The sequence below is a fragment of the Chrysemys picta genome, chromosome 9 (assembly GCF_011386835.1).
Source record: "Chrysemys picta bellii isolate R12L10 chromosome 9, ASM1138683v2, whole genome shotgun sequence".
NCBI classification, from domain to species: Eukaryota; Metazoa; Chordata; order Testudines; family Emydidae; genus Chrysemys; species Chrysemys picta.
The window spans coordinates 6,742,239-6,763,299 of record NC_088799.1 but is presented as its reverse complement, the minus strand read 5'-3'; the positions used below and the strand labels follow the sequence as shown (position 1 = coordinate 6,763,299).

General features: G+C 45.7%; 1 protein-coding gene across 12 annotated transcripts in view; it reads right to left on the bottom strand.

Annotated features, from left to right (window-relative positions):
* The window catches only part of DIS3L2 (DIS3 like 3'-5' exoribonuclease 2), a 270,679-nt gene that overhangs the window by 40,530 nt on the left and 209,088 nt on the right, over positions 1 to 21,061 (bottom strand). For all 12 annotated transcript variants that reach the window (XM_008173711.4, XM_065557595.1, XM_024110278.3 and 9 more), the window contains one exon: positions 18,778 to 18,857. In XM_008173711.4, coding sequence (XP_008171933.1) covers positions 18,778 to 18,857 — 80 coding nt within the window. The remainder of the gene's footprint in view (positions 1 to 18,777; positions 18,858 to 21,061) is intronic.

The window sequence follows — 21,061 nt, the reverse complement described above, 5'->3', positions numbered from 1 at the left end:
AAAATAAAATAAAAATCTGTATTTGTCACATGTCTCCTGGAGCCTGATACAAGCAGATTTGGAGTAAATTTAATATCCATAATGGTGACCTTTCCAGCAATGAAAAATCTCAACGCAAACTCAGCACCCTAACTAACCACCCAAAGCCCTGTACATATGCCTGTGGGGTGGGTTTTGACTGCCAGGAGAGGTCACCTTTGGATTTCCTGACCTTGCTAGAATAGCAGCTTCTTGCATTTGAAACATAGTTTTAAAATGTCACTGTGCATAGGGTACAATAGGTCCTAATTCAAGAACTATTCAGAAGTGTCATTTCGGTGCCCATGGGTTTTTCACGGTCCCAGTGAGGGTTTGGCAGTTCAGGTAGGGGTTTGTGTGCTTCCGCAAATTGGCCAAACCTGCGAGGTCTGCAGACCTGGGAAGGAAATCCGATAAAGGGAATGCCCATAAACTGACTTGTACTGCCCGATTCCAGTGGGGAACAGAAACACAACCTGCATTAGGGAACTTCCAGTGTGAGGCACTGGGATCCACACCAACAGCTGGTGCACGGCTCTCTAGTGCACTCTATTTTGCACCCCAGCTCACTGTGCACTAACTTGCCATCCAAACAAGCCCTAAGTGACACATGGGCCCCTCTGCTTCCAGACCCAGCAACGTGGCTGTGCTGAGGTGTGTGAAAGTAAGGAGGACGTTAAAATAGTTACGTGAACTTTGAGTATCACCAAGATTCAATGCAAGTTAGCAGTGATTTGTTGGAATTACTTTATCTGAACTAGGTAACCCACCCATAGGCGTTATCATTGCTGTTGCTATTTCTCATATTTACTGTGCTAAACTGACTGTCTTTCGGATGAACATATAGAGCTTGTTAATTCTAATGGGAATGCTAGCGCCCTTATCTCCAAAGGAAGGGTTACTGCTAGAAGTTGTTTGTTTGACCTTGCATTGTAATGCATTGAATTCTACTAGGAGAGGTATACGTTTGGAATGGATGCAGCTAAGGAAATATGCAAAGTTTAGTTGAACATCAAGGGATTAAAAAAATGCAGATTGTTCTGAGTGCAACTCAACTGCATTACAATAATACTGTTTTCTGCTCTGGGGAAGCTGCTCTACGATTGTTGATTAGCACCGTGATCTTGTCTCCCTTCCACCCCAGCTATGACGTGGGGTCTTGAATGGCTGGGACTACAGAAGTGGAGCTGGAAATGGACAGGAAAAGAGCCAAGTGATTTAGCTGTTGCTTTGCCCATACGTTTTCTATTTCCAGGTTTCCCCCCCATACTTATTTGTTTATTTATTTATAGCTGGTCAGAAAATTTCCACCAAGAGTTTTAATAGCAAGAAAAGATATATATATATATATATATTTTACAACAACATGTCATTGTTCCCAATGAGCTGCAGAACAAGGTATTGGTCTAATGTCTATTAACTATCATATCAATACATTCCAGACTGTGTTTCCAAATTAGCAGCACCACCACCACACAGGTCCAACCAGTTAGGGTCAGCTTCCCTGTCCGGTCTCATGAAGCGACTGCACTATTAGGAGCGAGTTTACTAGAGCTTTCAGAAATTAAGAGCTAACACACAGGGAGAAGTCCTCTCACCGGAGTAACTTAATCTGCACTTAATAGACCCTTTCTATATGCAGCATTAAAACGGATACAGTAACTGATCTATAAAACTGAACTCTTGCATTCAAAGCATGACAACATGACCTGATACCCGTTCAATGAATAGATCTCTCACATATGCAGGCAATATACACAGAGGGGAAACCTAAAGGATACAGACATTACTTTTCTTTACTTTGCCACTATCAGAAAGAAATGTCTACAGTAACACTATTCTCATCATGAAATATATTCTATCTGGCAATGCTGCTCAGCTAGCGTGACCAGACAGCAAGTGTGAAAAATCGGGACGGGGGTTGGGGGTGATAGGCACCTATAGAAGACACAGCCCCAAATATCGGGACTGTCCCTATAAAATCAGGACATATGCTCAGCAGATATGCAGCTTGAAAGTATTAACATGTTGTTTAGAGAGATGGGAACACAGAATTAATTGAATATAAAGAAACTTCCCAATAGAGATCTCTTCTTGAAGGGAGATTCTTCACACACAGACACGTTGCACTGCTTCGTTCCAAACTATTAACGCTTATTATTAAAAATACCCACGTTAACACAGACACCTCTGTGTAAAAGGCTATGTTCTCGGGTGCTACAGCTCAGCATTTCAGTCTATGCTGTGTAAATCCATGCTTCTGGATTGGAAACGCATTGATTATTCTCATTGGCTGGTGAATCCTTCTCATATACACCTTGAGTACATCTGTGCTCTCACATGTGTGCGTGAAAAGTACAGGTTGGAGGATTTACTGTGGTCGCTCTCTCCTAATGTTTAATACCGTAAAGACAAGAAATTTTGCTTGGAGCAAGAGGTTTTCCCAGTATGACAGAATAATTCTGCACAGTTGCACAATTCTGACACGTTGGCTAGCTTGCAGCTCACAAGTATTTTTTAAATTACCCACTTCAATGCATTGTAAGACAGAACCAGAAGTGGTCAGAAAACAGAATCAGAGTGCAACAAAAGCTCTTTCGGACGCCACTTCAGTAACAAAAGGGAAGATGCGGGTGTACAACTATGTCTTGGTATAGGCACCTCATCGCACATGCCACAAAGGAATCCAATCTCAAGTGAGATGTCCAAGCTCCCAGTGAGATTAGTGTATTTCTCAGCTGGCAATCTCAGCCATGAAAAACGTACCCAATAAAATGAAGACAAGAAAAGCTTGGGGGGATTTAGACATTCAAATTCTCATGGGCTTTGACAGGCTGCGTCTAGGTGGCGGTGGGGTTCAGCCCTCAGCAACTATCAATGTCTGATTGGTCTAACATCCAGCTACAGGCCAGAAAGGAAATTGCTCTGAGAGCAGCTATTATTTTGAAAGAGTGCTTGTATTGCAACAAAGGGAAAGGAGAGGAGGTGGTTCCCATCAGACATCCTTGAAGCCTTTATCTTTCTTACATAAGGTTGGGAGGGTACTTCCTCTTGTTTAGCCAAATGACGTCACCACAAAGCATCTCTTGTGTCCCTGAAATACATAGGTAGAATGCAAAACTACTTTGGTCAGCTAATGACCCACAGTAACGACAGTACAATAAATATACCCAGCGAGTTTGACAATCTTGAGCCTCCTTGGCTACTTGAGCTGGCTGGAACTATTTGTTACGAACAAATTGTTCTGTGAATTTAGCTTGTTTGGCTCCCCTGTCTGTGAATCAATGAAGGTTTTCCTGAAATTGTCTGAGATTTGTAATTGTCCAAAGAACATTTTTATAGCAAACATATTTCAGCCCCGAGGCTTGTATGTGCACTGCAGTTCTGATGTCTGGAATCCAGTGTTTGATGGTGTGTGACTGGCCACTCAAGTCAAGTCACATCATATGGTTTCGGTTCCCTTAGTGGGAAAACCTAGCCTCTGCAAACAGCTTTAGTCCCTGAGGAAATCACTGGGGAGCTGAATCTCAGGGAGAAGATGGGGAGTACTTTAAGGACAAAGTCAGTAAATAAGGCTTGTATGTCTCAAAAATTTCATCTTGGTCGGTCTGCTCCCAGTCACACTGAGTGAGTGGGTGGTGTGTACATCGCACTGTTCCGCGGCCTGCAGCCATATGTGGCTCAATTCATTGCCTGACTCCTAAGGCTGAGAGTTGAGGTTTGGGAGAGCTGCTGTTTATTCTCCCATCTCACACAACACCTGCAATGTGCTAAGTGCCTGGACTGAATCTCCTGGTTTTCACTTGATGTCATAACTGCAAAGGACGCATTCACACCCCCTTATCTATCTCGGACAGCTACAATAGTGATAGCCAAGTCTCTGGCCTACGATTTGGGGAAAGCTGTCTTGCTGCTGTGTTAACTGTCCAACCCAAGGACATCTGAACATATTTCATGCATTTGCCAAGTGGATGGACTCAGGTCTTTTTGTTTTTTTGTTTTTTAACACGTTGTGTCCCCTCTTCCTTCTACCTCTAAACCTCCCATCTTTCTCCGACCGTCCAACTCTGGGATGATTTTAAAGTGTGCACAGGAGCACCCTTCAGGACTAGCTTGGGGGCAAAACACCATGGGTACGAGAGTTTGAAAAACGTCCCCCATCCGTAACATTTTTATGAATAACTCAGCAGTTGTGTGTGCACTCACAGCAAAGAAATTCTAGGGATCCACAAACACAAGCAAAAGAATGGGCAAACTTTGGCATTCGAATCTTCAAACATTTTTCAATTATTCAACTAGCTGTACTAACTATTCAGTAATAATCACAACAGCTGCCTTATAACTGTGCTACTGGCACATCAGGACGACACTGGTTACTTGAAATCTCGTCAATTAAAAAAAAAAAGTCATTTTCAGACACTCCCAAATCTTCCTGTCAATTTCTGTGGTTTTCCGATCACATTCCCTACTTTTGAGTGTATTTCTCTCTCTGGTGGCTGTGTGACTCACCCAAACTGACTGCACAGGGTAAACAGTGAAACTGACTAGACACAAAAAGGTACCTGATTGTCAAACATTCAGCACACTCAAAGCTCCCCCGACTTTCACTGGAGTTGTAGGTACTAAACCTCTGAAAATCAGGCCCGAAGTGCTACCAAATGCACAAAGTAAGCATGCTGGAGACTTTTCTCCTCACTAATTTCATTTAATTCTAGTGGTCATGTGCGTCACTTATACCACTAAAAGGTAAAAGTCACATGCCTGAATTTGTTGTTTGAGTTGACAGTATCTCTCTTTATTTTACATGTTCCGTTATGGTTAAGGTGGTTAATGAGAGGTTTGATACATCTTAGAGAGAACAGGATTGGGTAGAGAGGTTTGAAATATCTGAGAGAGAACAGGATTGGGTAGAAGTTAGATACATGATTCTGAACCTACTAGAGTTCGCAGACTTCACATCAAGTGTTTCATTTGTTTAGGCCCATGTGAAACAAACTGCCGAAAAGCAATCACAAAAAACCAAATGGAGATGCTTTAATATCCACACAGCCTTCCAATGGCCCACGTTTTAGGTTGACTCTTATGTTGCATAATAATATCATAGATTTCCTTCGCAAGTTCCCAAATGTTACAACATAATATTATTGTCTAACAAAATACGCTGCAACACATAGTACATGATGTGGCATTAACATGGGCCTCTTTTGTATACAGGGCTTGCTTGGTTTTAAATAAATCTGCCTCTTCTCTGAGCTACAGAAGCAGGAGATGAGCAATTATGTTGTCTAGTTAATAATGTTTTCGTACTGGCCAATTTAACAGCTAATCTTTGGAAAACTCTGGGCCAGTCCCTACGCAGCTGTATTTGCATATTTTAGTCAAGTCTTGCTATTAAATCATACTTTGCATCAACAGCTTAGCTGTCAAGTATAAACAGCGACGCGCTCCAGCATTATGCAAATGAAGCCCATGGATAAACACAAACAATGCACTGGCACTCTGCCCATTACGAAGGCAACGGCTCATGCTTATTTGAGTTCTAGGGAGGTTTATACCACCACAGATCCTGGCACAAGTGCCCTTTGTCTCAGACTACTTCGCGGAGCGGTGTGGAATGGCCAAGAACTTGCGTGTCGCGTTCTATAGTAGGGTTGTGTTGTGAAAGGCCAACTGGTACATCCTCAACCCCTCTGTCTTTAATTACCAGGGCCTTTTCGATGTAGTCTTCAAATAGCTGAGACCTCCAGGGATCATGGGGACTTTTCTCCACTGCAATTTCTTCTACCATCTGCCTCGCAAAACAACTCTACATTTCAACCCTCATTGCACGTGTCTACACTACAAAAAAGCGTACCCTTTTCAAGCAACAGTGCAGCTACTCAGAGTAGGTTTTCAAGACACAATGATAAAGACACCCGAGGTTGGTTTTCACTAATGCTTTCACTACTGACCGCAACCATTCAGTTGCCCTGTTGCTGAAACACAAGTACTAATTTTCCCAGTGTAGACAAGGCCACACCTACAACCTCTACCACCTCTGCCATCTTTAATTCCTTTCTTCAGCCCTCTTTGCCCCGCCCCCAAATCCTACTTCTTCCCAGAGCAAACGTCAGCCTATCTGAGCATTCTGCTACTCCCCTCTCCCTATGGCACCTTCACTCACCCAACGTAAAAAGAAGTTTTAAGTTCTCCCCTTTTCAGTGTCTGAACTTTATCTTTTAGAAAGCAAGCTTGTTGGGGTTGTTTTTCTGCAGGTCTTGTACAGAACTGTGCAGACTGTTCTCACATACCAACCGCACTGGAAGGGATTTTAAAAAGAGTTAAGGCTACAGGTCTCACTATGTGAGGTAATAATGCTAGTTTGTCTGTATTGCTATTTGCGCACCAACGAGGTCCAGAAACTTGCATTCAGAACTGGGGTCTCTGTGCCCTACTGCAATGTCCTGCAAGGACATAATCTAGAATAACAAAGACCTCCCAGAATTATGCCTTTTGCATTAATAGTCCCATCAAATACAGTTTTATGGAAATGATACAGTTTAGATGGAATTTTGACAGATTAAGAGTGACTTTTTGCCATGCTGCATGAGTGCAATCTGCGGATGGCTTTCATGCAAGAAATTTAGGGAGGTTCTTCCCTTTAACGGGGAAGAGAAGGAAAGGGGAGACTCTCAGGTTGGAAACAGCTCATGGTGTGCAGTTAGACAGAACAACCTAGATTCCATCTGTTTGGCTAATCTTTGTGGGATGCGACTGACTTGATGCAGACAATTGAGAGAGATCTTTTGCCCGTGAGTGAGACCGCAAAGGAACATGAAGCATAAATGCAGGGTGAAGCATCCATTAATGAAATGCCTTGTCCAATAAACAGCTTATGCTATTGCAACCCTTTAGCATCCCCACCCCTGCAGGCCACCCTATACGCTACAGCGTACCAGAGAGCCAGCTCGCCCACAGGGAGAGAAGCACAGACAGTGAGAACGAACACTACACCATGATGCAGGTCCCCTGCCATTCCTGCCCTAGGAGACAGTAGGTATCAGCTGACTGTAAGAGTGGGGGAGGGCGCTCTACTGAATAAGCCACGCAGCTGAGGGGTAATTCGATCAGTCCGAGGGACTCCATAATAACATGTATTAACGTTTAAAAAGAAAACTGATGGCTGTCTGAAGATAGTAAGTAACAGACGCGCGGGAAGGGTGGAGAATACGGCAGGTGAACCAATGGTTGGTGAAGGTTCAGCACAGGGAGGAGCTCAGACTAGGCCAACTCATAGTACTAGTTCTAGGACAGCAGTTCTCAAACTGTAGCAACCCGAGGACTCCCCTTTTTGATTTAAAAATTTTCACGGACCCCCAAGTCCCACACTCAGCCCCAGCCCTGCCCCTACTCCACCCCTTCCCCCAAGGCCCCAGCCCTGCCCCGCCTCTTCCTGCCCCCGTTCCACCGCTGCCCCCTCCCTCGAGCGCACCCCATCCCCGCTCCTCCCCCTCTCTCCCAGCACCACCTGCACGCTGTGAACAGCTGTTCCCCAGAGTGCAGGAGGCACTGGGAGGGCGGGGGAGGAGTTGATCAGCGGGTCACGCAGACCCCCTGGAGTACCCTCATGGACCCCCAGGGGTCTGCGGACCCCAGTCTGAGAAACACTGTTCTAAAATTCATATGATCTCATATTGCTGCCAAATCAGTCAGTGCAAAACGTTACAGCAGATGAGTGCTGCAAGCTGCACTTTGAACCCAAACTAGCACTGTGAGTACTGGAGGCAAAACAAAGTATGGTAGTGAAACCGCATTCAGAGATAAGAGAGCTAAACACACTTGTTGATTTGATAGTTAAGGCTGAGCTGGTGTAGAAGTAATAGTACTTGCTCTCCTCCATCACCTTCCATTACAGGATCTCCCAGTGCTTTACACAGGCTAATGAATTAATCCCACAATGCCCCTGCAACCTAAGGATCAGTCCCACTTTAGAGATGGAGAAATTGAGCACAGACGGGTCACCTTGCCTGAGGTCACCTAGGAAGTCTAAATAGATCAGATCTCTTAGCATTGTAGGCAGTGGTGCAAGTAGATTTTAACTCATACCGGTACGGTACTGACCCCCCGCCCTTCCTCACAAAAAATGAGGAGCCCTGCGCAGATACAAATTTATACCCGCGGATGCGGATCTCTGCAGATAGAAATCGGTATCCGCTGAACCGCAGGGCTCTCCTGGGAACCGCAGCGGTGAAAGGAGCAGTACATGAGGCCACTGCTCCCAGGAGCCAGCGCCCTGCACCAGCAGCTCCCTGGAGCCAGAGCCCCCCGGCTTTCCTTGGCAGGTGACCTTTGACATCATGGAGCAAGTGGAAAGCAGGACATTAGAGCAAAGTGAAAAGGTCACCATCCTGGCTTCTATACGTATATTTACCTCCAGTGCAGTCTGCATCTCAGGCCTAAAGAAGCCCCCCTCCAACACCAATTTCAGAAGGCCAGTAACAAGATTTCACCTGGTTTACTCTGGGAGTTCTCATGGGGTCGTAGCGTGTTAGAGACTCAACTGCCAGGGCACAGGAGCTAGTCCAGCTCAGGTCCCCATTTTATGAAAAATCTGTTGCAAAACCAAAACCCAACCAACCAAACCAAAACCACCTTCTGCAGGGCCGACGTTTTTCTAGCCTGATCTCAGCGCCGAGGGAGTATGTCCGGTACGTGAAGAAAATCAGCCCAGCCATTTGGGGTACAAGGCTGAAAATGACTCGGTTTTTGAAGAGTCCCCCCTTAACTAGAACGCTTTGCGCCTACCCATTCAGACCTGTGCTGGCCGGCCTTCCTGAGCGCTAGTGCGTGGGGACGGGTCTGAATGAGAACGTGGCTATTTACAATTCTATAAGAGGCAGCGTTCCCAGGTGGTATGCAGAGACCTATATAGGGGAGGAAGTGCTTTTGATGGTTTCCTAGCGTATTGTTAAGTAAACCATTATGCAGACAGATCTTCAGTGAATACATATGGAAACAGCATTTTGCTGTGCCTCAGCGGTGATTGCAGGTCTATTTCTGGTCTCCCTGACAGCTACTGGAAAGCCAGCCTTCTGCGGCTAAGGAGCGGGCTTTACATCTCTTCCGAAGGATTCAGACTGAAGCTATTAAGAGGCTGTGGCTCAACCACAGCAGCGTTAAAAGGACCGGTGCAGGCACATCTGTGCAATACGAAAAAAAGGACATCTCTAGATATGAGAGGACAGGCAGCTCATTGATGAGAGCAGGAAGACCTGGGAGGAGATTGATATTTTCTTACTCTGCTCTCCCGGCACTGTTCAGAGAGCTACTGACAGCACAAGACCCATTCCACAACTATAACAGTTTTGGACATTCAACCTCATTTCAGCACGAGCAGGAACGTTAGCCAGGATGCGAGGGGAACATCTGAACCTTCATTTGGAGAGTGGCCTGGGATCGCCAGCTTCCACCTAGGCACAGAGCTGGAGCGTGCCTTGACATCTCTACCCAATGCTATTTCCATGAGGACTGTTTACAGTACCCACAACACAGGGAGGTTGTGAGGATTCACTAGTCACTAATTCTATAGCACCTGGAAAATAGAAACCCACTGTTAAGTAGCAGGGTGTCAGATGAGAGGGCAGGGCTCTGCCAGGGAACGGATGCACTCTGGAGAGACAAGATGCTGGACACTTATTATCAGGAAGTTTTCAGTGTTGACAGATTGAGAAGCTAAGCAGTACCCCGGGCAAAGTCCTTTTAAAGAGCCCAGTTTCCTCAGAATGAAACTGCAACAAGGTCTCTTCTGCATGGGAACAGCTACTCCACTGGCTGCCGCACAATGCCTCTGGTGACTAAATCCATTTTGTGGTTTATGTCCTGTAGTCTTGTTTGCTGTAGCATGTACAAAACCGAGCCCACATCTTATTAAACCAGGATTACATTTCCTTTGGAGTTTTACAGCGCAACATCTGGACTAATTCTGCCTGACAATTTAACATATACTGAACCTGTGCAGCCCCCAGGAGGACTGGGTTACCTTTACATATGGTGGACAGAGTCAATTATCGGCCACATAGAGCCAACTGTGGCAGAGGTTTACTCTTTGGCAGGTGGAGACTATACATCCGTTTGGGTACAGCCTGGTGCCAACTCAGTCAAACGGAAAACAAGAGTCTCTGCATCACAAGGCAGAATTCCATCCTGCTCAGTCACCTCCTTCCTTGGGGTCCGTCTTCACTGCAGAGCTAACTTGGGTGTTTATTCAGGTGATGTCCCTAAGCGCCCTCCCACCTGAGTCTGGTGGTGCTTTAAACCCAGGCAAGCTGGCCTGGCTGAGTGTATAGGCTACAGACCTGGTGCTGCTTTCACTCAGGCTGGTAACTCATCCACTTTGCAGTGAGGACTCAGGCTAAATCACTCGGGTGCAGAAAGTCCTCCAAAGCCTTCCCGCAATTCCCCCCAGGTGCCTGGAAGCACAGGACAAGTTCTCCAGGAAGAAAATAATAGAACAGCTCAGCTTACCAAAGCACAAAGAACTATGGGATACGTCCCCAGAAGTCTTAGCAATACACACTAGCAAGGGCACAGTAACTAGGATATGGCTTTGCAATGTGGCTGCTCTCACCTGGGCTAGGCTAACCCAAGCTGATCACCTGAGTTGACTCTGAAGTGAAGACATGGCTTTGGCTGATTGACTACGACTAACGAATGCAATGCTGAGGCTTAGAGCCCTAATTTCACTTTGATTCTGAAATCCCCAAAAGGCATTTAATAAGCTTCAGCCTACCAACTCTTAGTACAAAGCACTTCCTATGTCCAGCACAGGACTTTACAGACATATATGCTAGATGTTTTGCATCATGAAATCCTGGGATTTGGTGGTGCTGCAGACCTGGAATGGGATTGCACTTCCGACATACAATTTGCAACTCAAGCCAAATTAGAGAAACTGCTACCTAAGCAATCTCCCCAAACCACACCAATCAGAGAAGGATAAAGTGCCATATTTGCTGGCTGCTGACTATGAAATCAAAAACTCTTAGGAAGGCCAGTTAATCTCATTTAAATATGACCATTCAACTAGTGCTGCCTCCGTAGGGGACATGACACTTGGCAACTGTGTGATACCGACAGGTGTTTTAGACCTGTATGCATGCATATGCAGCAGGGTGGCTGTTTGCACAAATTACATGCATGGACAGTTCTAAAAGTCTAAACTCAGTACACTGAGGTGAACAGAACATCATGAAACTGCCAGCTCACCTGATTTACATCTGACAGGAGAGTGACCCTCTGTGCTAAAGTTCAGCAAGTCTGATACGTATCTGTCAGGTGAGCTGAAAAAGTCACTGCTGCTGTATCAGCTGGTTTCTACGTTACGTCCATATCACTTCTAATAAGTGACTCCCCTGGTAAACAGGAATAAATACTAAGCAATGATGCTTTGCAAAAATTCCGACTGCATCATACCGACGGCAGCCCAGAAGAGCAGCAATAAAAGCAGTGAGCTAATGTGTAAGTGATAAACGACTTGTTCAAACAATTCAATTACAATTACAGGCTTGCTCTCCTGATTTAAGTCTTGCTTCATAATTGCCTGTCTTAAATTCACTTTACGGAAAAACTGCAGAAGAGAGCTTGGTAACACAAAGAGCATTAGTCATCAGTAGCTTGCGAGTGTCAGAATTGGATATACCTTGGCATTTGGAGTGCTAGCATCTTAGACTGTGTCATAATGTACCACTCTCCATCGTTCTATGTGTAGAAAGGCTAGTCATTTTTCTGTTTCAGTGGCAGATATTTTTCACTTGTCCTAAAGAGTTGTGTAATGCTGCCCAAAGGTGGCCCCATTTCACTGATGCGTGAAGTGCTCCCTGTCTAGTTTGTACATCAGCTATTCTGTAAATCTCTTTGGGATCCTTGGAAATGCAAAATGATCACTATACTATCCCTGCTTCAGGAAAAGGTCTCTAAGTGCGTTTCTATTTGAGCTCCTGTTCTCTTGGGGTTAGAAAGCTACTCCAAAGATAACATACAAAGCCCCACCACAAATTCATAATCCTGACACAAATCCAAACCATGGTGAGGAATTAAAATGAAATTCATTGGAAAAATGGAAGTTGATATATCGGAGGAAAAGTCATCCATAATGGGAGGGAGAGACCTGGAAAACAGTATAATGCTGAAAGACTGAGGTGATCACGGACAGCACATTAGATTGGAGTTTGCAATGTGCTATGTAAGCAAAAAACACCACTGCAAATATGGGGTGCCTAATGGGACGCATCTTGTCACAGACCGACAGCACCTCTCTCTTATGTCTCTGGGTAACAGGGAACCGGGAACACTGCACTCCTTCTGAGAGAGCCATGCCAATTGGAGAGACTTCAGAGGAATGGAAAATAATTAGGAATCTGGACTTACTATGCATAGGCATTCAGAGAGTAGGATGGTGGAGGCCATGTAAGTGCCTGCCTAGATCGACAGATAGTACATAGAAAACAGGTCTGATCTCTATGCTGATTACAGCAAATACAGGAGACAGCTTTTCTTGCACTTAATTTCTTCCATAGGATCAGCCATAAGCCAAATGATCTCTGGGTTCTAACTACTCTTGTTCTGAGGACAAATTTTCCATGATTTTCCAAAGTCTACTTAACCTCCTTCTTTGGAGTGTCCTCCTCCATGTTGCCAGTCAGTCTCCCATTACAGCTAGAAACACCACCAGCCCTGCTCTTGTGTTGGGGAGAAAGCCTACAAGGGCTGTCCTCCTGCATCCCTTGGAAACTGTCAAAACGGGCCTTTTCACTACAGCGCCACTCTCCACACTGTCACGGCCGCGGTGTGGACGGCCAGGCCTGGTGGGTGGAGCCAGCCTCAGAAAGTTGCAGCCAGAGTCAGAAGCCAGGCAAGGAAGGAGGGCTGGAGCAGGGCAGGAAGAAAGCAGGAGCAGGGTTGGGGCAAGGCTCGGAACAAGTCTAGAGCAAGGTTTGTCATAGCAGCTGGCTGGGGATCTGCCTAGTTGCTCAGACAACGTCCGGGTGTCCCTGGCAGGCTTAAGAGAGTGCCTGGAGTAATCAAACAGAGAGCAGGCCTATCCTGTGGGGGCAGGTCCTTGGGTGCTCTCAGCCGGTCAGCCACTGCCAATTACAGCTGCTGGGATGCAGCAGTCGCCCAGGGAGCAGCAGAGCCGGGTTTTAGACGTTACACAAATCCCCGTCTCGGGGGTTGCCATCTCTGTACTGGAAGGGGAAATATTTGCGGTCATGGGCTGTGGCTCAGTTGAAACCCTGAGATATCTGCGGTGGGCCGAGAAGAGACGGTGAAACAAGGGGCTAGGCCAATGTGGCCCTGCATCCCCTTACCTCCTGTTACATCCTACACAGCATGAGAGACTCTCGACACAAGGTGAGGATAGTCTCAAAGCCTGTACTCCACCTCCCTCGCCTACAACCCCACCACTGGCTGCAGTCATGGTCTAGCACTCTTAGCACTTCCCTGGACACGACTGCTGTTGTGCCTTGAGAGAGCTGACAACGACTTTGTGCAGAGCAAGGAAGAGCTTTGGTTTTGTGTTGGAGAGGCCGTTAAAGATGACGCTGTCTGCAAGGTTTCTAGCAGCACACTGTTCCTTTCGACGGCACTCCTAAAACTGGTATCAAAATTCACCAAACCTCTCCGTGCATTGTTAGTTCTGACACGCTGTAAAGAATTAGGTCTAACCTGACATTCTGTATAGGGACCACAGCATTGTGTCCAATCACTGCATTTCAGATACCATTTCTCTCTCTCGCAATCACACCCCCCCCCCAACCCACAGGACAACAGAAGCTAGCTAACCCCCAATAGACGGTATTTGTGGGACCAGAAAAATGTACTGCCTTCATTTGTACCTGCCCCACAAATCTAAAGGGAGAGGGTTCTTTATAGCACGGAGTCTGGGGAGGAGCCCCCAATTCTGGGAGACGTGCAGTGCAGCGCTAATGGAAACGCATCATCTGGCATTGGAGGAAGGGGCTACAACAGAAAATGTACAATTTATACGTGGCAATCGCCGGGTTTTCATGGTCAGAAGAACAAAGATGAATCAGGCCACACTCCCCTTGACCAGGCGCCCGTGCGCACATACCCAGAGCATGTTGTTCACCCTGTCACAATTTCAACCCTCTCCTCATTTCAGGAGAGCCCAGCACTCCCATTTGTTAACTGGGTCAGTACCATGGCAGAGGCAGGTCTGCTCCCCTTTTGAATAAAAACTATTGATGCCCATTAGGGTGAATTAAACAACATGGTTTAAAAAAAGAAAAGAAAAGAAAACTGCTTCCACCTGAGTGAGGCTGCCTGGTTTTCTCTGGGGCCTGGGAGGATGGATGGAAGGCACTCGGGGTGAACAAGCCCTGAGAAGGCGTTTGACTGACAGCTGGACAGAGGGGATGGTGGGGGGAGAGGTTGTTTTGTGAGCGTGGGAAGTGGGGAGAAGTGGTACTGTTACTTTTGACAATTGCTTATTTGTTGTCTATCTGGATCTGTCTTGTATTTTAGATTGTAAAATTCTTATGGGCAGGGACTACGTCTAAGTCCGTATTTAGACATTGCCTAGCACAGTGGGGCCTCACCTTAATTGGGGCATTTAGATACTATTAGAATACAAAAAAATAATAATAATGGCTTGGAGAGTGGGGCGAAGGCCCCCCCAGTCCAGCAGGAGCTGCCTGAGATGGCCAGATGTCTCTTCTTTCTTGGCCCAAAGTATTTACATTCAGGTTTTCCAAGGTGAAAAGCTGGCACGTTAATTTGGCAGTACACCAGGGCATCCACAACATTACTTTAACCCAGGGCTATGCTTAAGGACTTTTATTTTACACAAAGGAGCTAACACAATATTGAAACAATTACAGTTTAAATTGCGAAGCAGCAGCCAGATGGGAACCTTCATGGATGAAGTCTCGTGTTTGAAACCCAGGGTTCCCTGGAGCCATCATCTCCAGGAAGCACAGTAAACTCCTGTGCACTGTATTGGGGGTGCGTAGCTAGGAGTAGAACCTGTCTGTTCTTCATGCCTATTTAATATCCCTCGGTATTCTCATATCCTTGGGGCCTTGCCTTCAACTGCTGTGCTGGGTGCTACGCCCCCGCTGGTTTCCACCATCCCGTCTCAGGGGTGCCGCTTTGTGTGACAGTCTCTAAAGCCCTTTGGGATTCCTCGAGATGAAAGGCAGTGTGAAAATATAAGCTACCTGTTCTGGGTTCCAGCTTCCCTAATGCATTTTGCCCATAAATATGCAATAATTGTAACTGTCCCCAGTGAATAGGTGATTTATATACAATACACAGCAACTGACCCATAGCCACAGTGCTGAAAGCGGAGTAGCAGTTGCAGTGAGGAGTTAATGAAAATTTAACATAATGTTATCTTAAGGGCAACAAATTCCAGTACATCACCCTTGGTGAGAGCCTGCATGGTACTTGCACTTCTAAGTCTAGGTAATTTAGAAATGTAATTACTTTGATAATGACATTTTAAGGCTAGAGATTTCAAAAATATGACTCCTTTGTTCAGCAAATGCAAGGCCACTATACACTGCTCTCTGCTGCTCCCCTCTGGTCAGAGCAGGGTTAGCCAGCTCCAGGAGGGACTCGAAGAAGCATCATAGCATCATGGGTCCCTGCCTGAATGACTGAGAACGTTCACAGAGAACTCAAGAAACAAAAAACTGTGGATACAGACAGAACACCACTTTAAAGCATTGAAGGCTCTCTTATATGGAGGGACCATTTCCACTTCCCATCTCTAAGCAACTACATAGCAATCAGATTTATGCCGCCCTGTTGCAACTCTTTGTTATCATCGCTTGTTACAGGCTCATCCCCTACACGCTGAAGCTAGATGCTCTAGGTTAGCAGTTCTCCAACATCATTGCACTGTGACCCCCTTCTGACAACAAAAATTACTACATGACCCCAAGAAGGGGGACCGAAACTTGAGCCCAAGCCTGAGCCCCGCCGCCCCGGGAGGCGGGAAGCCAAAGCCTGAGGGCTTCAGCCCCGGATGGTGGGGCTGAAGCTGAAACCTGAGCCCCACCACCAAGGGCTGAAGCCTTCGGGCTTTGGCTTCAGTCCCGGGCCTAAGCAAGTCTAACACCAGCCTGGTGACCTCATTAAAAAATGGGGTCCTGACCCACAGTTTGAGAACCGCTGCTCTAGGTGACGCCCCGCTACAGGAGACGCACTTCCAACTTCTATCTGACACCCCCACATAGTCACAGAACATTGTCAACATTTCTCTCATAGTCCACAAACACCCAGACACGGTCTACACAAAAAATGCAACATTTTTACTATGCCAGTGCAGTTAAAGTAACCCAGGCTTCCTGGTGGGGACGCAGTTATACCAGTGTACAAGTGTGGCTCCTGGTATAGCTTGCTCCTTATTAGCTGTGTGTAGACCAGGCGTAAAAGTCTGCACTTGAAACCACAAAGGGAAGATTGTGACCGTCATGTTAAAACTGTAGGTAATAGTCCAAGGAAAGGGGTAAGCTTTGAGAACCAGGTTTTTTTCCTCCCAGCATGACTGACTGGGCTGGCAAGGGAGGAGAAAATGAGATCAATACAAATGCTTGTCCGTTTTACTGTCAGTTAATCCAATGCAAAACCTCTTGTTGTTAACCAAGGCACAGAGCACATGAAGTTACCATACTCTGCCACCATCACTACTGGACAGCACGAAAGTAGCTCTCCTTAGAATTGAGCTGACATTCTGATAAAGGAGTATCTTACCGGCAAGGAAAGGGCAGCTGTCTCACATGCAGAGAAACTTATTACTAAGCTTGAAAAACCTACTTTTTCTCCATGTTCCAATATATTTTGCAAGTATTCTCCATCCTCCTGGTCTGCATGTACTGGGCCCACAGGGATAAACATCCCCTTATAATACAAAATGATCCCTGATAACTCAGATGTTATGGCTCTCCTTAAGAAATGGAAATCTTGACCCTCGCCCACTGTGACTGGTTAAATGACTTACACAGTACAGAACTAGTACCACCTGGGATAGAACTGGAAGAAATATTTCATCTGGGGCCATCTGAAACAATTACACTAGGTCTGGCTATAGATCTCGCATCAGCTGCTATACAACCAGTCCTGGCTATCATGTTTTATGTGGTCACAGCTGGTAGCAGCCTGGGTGTCTCAGATGCTAAACCTGCCAGAAATACAGGTCATAGCCATATATCTATGAATCAATAGTGCTCAACATATTTTAGTTACTTTGTTTCTCGCTCGACCGTTCAATGCATCTGATTCTGTTTTTACTCCAACGGGCAAAGTGGCTAAAAGAAAGAAGCTTTTCAAACTGGAATGCTATTGGCCTAAGATTTTAAAGAAAAGAGCCCCACGGCCCCAGAAGTTTCTTAAAACAATGGCACAAGTGCGCACAAAAGTATGTGGAGAGGAGGCAGAAAATAGGGCTGCTGATTTTCAAGATATATGCTACACAATTAGAAGTGCTGGATCTATAAACATCCTTAAAAAAAAAACCAAGCCAGCCAACAGGTCTAAGGGTTTCATGTTTTCCCCACTGCCCATTGTGTGCAATCCCCTCCTAGAAGCTTGTAAAACAAACATTCTTTCCCTGTGGATTTGATCCCATTGCGTTTAACCAGCACGTTTCCCTATTTTTCTAGTGGAGCTGTTGTTACTGACTCTTTGTACTGATACTTCCTGGGCTGAGCTGTTTAGTGGATAGCTTTGTGCACAGGCCTTGTAAACTGCTGCTACAGAGATGGAAGGTGGGTGGGGGTGACACTTTGTTCCTCTTTCAAAAAAATGTCCCCTCTTTAAATAAATACACACAGACATACATAAAAGGGTTCTCCACCTAAAAAGAGATTGATTTTGTTTTAAATGATACTTCGGCAATTGTTCTCCGGATCCTTTTAAGGCAGTCCAAAAGTGGCTAAACTCCTGAATGAATTGCCCTTTAACAATCTTCTATACTCCCTTCTTCTAAGTTAAGCTTCTAAATTCGGAGAAAAATACAACTCCTGGGTGGGGTTGAGAAACTGTGAATTTCTGATACCCTGGTATTCATGACAACGTACCCAGCACGACAACAGAAACATCCTAACCCGGATTGCTGCTGTCAATTCAATACTCAGAATGGGATTTGAAATCAAAACGTCTCAGGTGCCAACTCACTACAGCAGCTAGTAAAAATATGCAGGAATACCTAGAAATTGAGGAGATTCTGCTCCAGTTTGGATATCATGAGGTGCCTTGTAAAAACAGGGTGCATGGTTACACGTGAATGTCAGGAAGCACAAATGGCAAGCCATGAAGTGAATCTGCATGTGCGTTTGAGCAGAGAGAGAACAGGTGGTGGGAAGGAGATGAGGCATTACCTCCATGCCATCAAAATCACCCCAACAAAGTATCCCAGAACTTCAGCGCAAATATTCCTTCACCGGAGAGCGCAGGGCAGATTTTCTAGAGCGCCCAGCAGCTAACAGCTGCCATGTTGATAACTAAAGATTTGAGAATGTGGGTGCTGTGCACTTTGGAAGATCTGGCCTCACTTTTGCCCGACACATTTGTGCATGAGGCCTCTGCAAGTCACTCTCCGTCTTAGGGCTAGGCTGAAAGCTACTGTAATCTACATTTAAGTAGCAGTTCTGATCCTTCTGCCAATGAAAGGGAATGTGGGGCACATCAAGAGTGACATTTTCCGTTAAGTGCCCCTTCCTATCTGCCCTGTGTGCAATCATCTGCGGGACTTACTTGTTGCTGTCCCGATACTGATAGATATAACAGCCTTGAGGCATCCCGCTTTCCTTGTCCAATGTAAACGAGAGCTTCAGCTGCAAAGGGGGAAAAAAAGAAAAGAAAAGAAAAGCACATTTAGGCTGAGTTCTCACTCACTACAGCAACTTCATGAAAGGCTTGTGGGAGAAAGCAAACTCACCAAGACTGACACGCAAACACTGTGGCCTGGAATATAACATGGGGTTCCAAACCTCAGCGAAAAGTCACATGCATTGCAGAAAAGCTCTCTCTTTTTCCACCCTTTGTTACTATAAAGTGTTTGTGGTTCCTCTGAAATGTATGGGTCATAACGGTTCACCCCTCCAAACCCACCCACACACACATCCCTTCACCAAAGCTATTGCGGTTCTCCTCAGACACTAAAGAAATGAGTGTTCTCCATCAGCAGCTGTAGTTCCCACGAGCCTCTTTCTCTGAAAGCCTTCCCGGCTTCATCTCATTCCTCCAGTGCATTAGAACAGAGGAGAAACCACAGAGGGAAAGGTGACAGATTTTTCCTTCTGGGCAGAGTTATTAAAGAGCTGTTAGGAAGGTTTGTAGTTTGGACCAGTGTCCAGCAGGAGGCTAGGATGTGACCTGGAACGCTGCTTCCATTGCCACTCCAAGACGGTATTCGGTAAGAGTTTTCATATTTCATATGTAACTTAGTCCAGTTTTATTTAAGGGGGAAAAACCGAATCCTGTTTCGATAGCAGTCGGAACAAAAGGAGTTCTGCAGGAGAACTGGTTAGTGAGAATGTCTCTATACCCTAAGCTACCAGAAAACAGAACGGGGCTGACCTTTCAAATATGGAGGTGTGGCTTTGGCAGTCTGGGGGTCCCTCTTGATTGAAGTGGAGACGGCTCTGATCAAGAGGAATCATCACATGCTGTACCCAAGAGGTGGGTGGCAGCATTCCGCTCTATTTACAACAGTTAAGTGCAGCCCTCATGCTCCTGGCAAATCATGTGTTTCCCCAGCCTGGCAAAGTTTGGAGACCCCAACGTGTATTGTGCACTTTGGACAGAATAGGCAGTGTGCTTTGGAGAAAGTAGTGATGGTATTTATGTACCAGGGCCCAGATTTTTAAAGATATTTGGGCACCAAACTCCCATTGAAACCAATAGGCGTTGGGTGCCTAACTATGTTTAGAAATCTAATCCCAGGTAGGACTGCTTTAGTTTTGATCTAAGCTGAATGGAGTAATATCAAAGAAAGGGTCTCATGAACACCTGGATGCTGAAGGACACTTGAAATGAATTGGGGAGCCCATCTCTTTTATAGAGGCTTAACCCATAACATTTGAAGTGAGTTTATTATGGTGGGTCTGCTCTTTTTAAATGCAGGGAGATGAAGAGCCCACTGCTAAACCACTGCATTTATTTACAAATTCCTCTGGCTTATGAACTCCAAGGAAATTGCTAACAGAAATTAAGTGCCTATTAGGGAGACAACACTGTATTAAAACATTTTTTACCAGTAGACTGTTAACACAACCGATGTTCTGGATCATTAGCAGTTGTACAGATTTTTCCTTCTCGACAGGATAACGAATACAAAGTAACACAGTGTGCTCTTGCACAAATAAAACTGAAGCTGCTGAAAACTCAGTCATCACTGAGCCTGAATAGAGAATTAAGTACAAGGCTGAGATCTAATCCACCGGAACTGCTGCATGTCTTGCAGTTCCATGCCAGGTGACTGAAATACACTCCCCCTTAGTTATTTACGGTGCACGTCGTTATGCCATGCATACTCCTTGGACTTACCGGTAAATAAACACATCCTTATTTTGCATCAATCCATGTAATAAGTGCCATAAGAATGGCCCTACTGGGGCAGACCAAAGGTCCATCTAGCCCAGTATCCTGTCTACCAACAGTGGCCAATGCCAGAGGGAATGAACAGAACAGGTCATCATCAAGTGATCCATCCTTTGTTGCTCATTCCCAGCTTCTGGCAAACAGAGGCAAGGGACACCATCCCTGCCCATCCTGGCTAATAGCCACTGATGGACGAAATGCCATGTTCCATATACTCCTATTTCCTGTGAGTAGCTACCTTCCTAGGGACACAGTTATCTTACTTCTAGCAGCAAATTTCTAAGACCCACCTGTGGAACAACTAGAGCGTAGTGGACCGAGTAAGGAGTTGGGAGCTGCCAGAAGAGAAATGGGTTTTATTTTCAATTGTGCCAGTTTAACCAAAGCTTTCCGGCCTTTGTAAAACATTTAGGCCCTGGGGGAATCACTTGGGGAA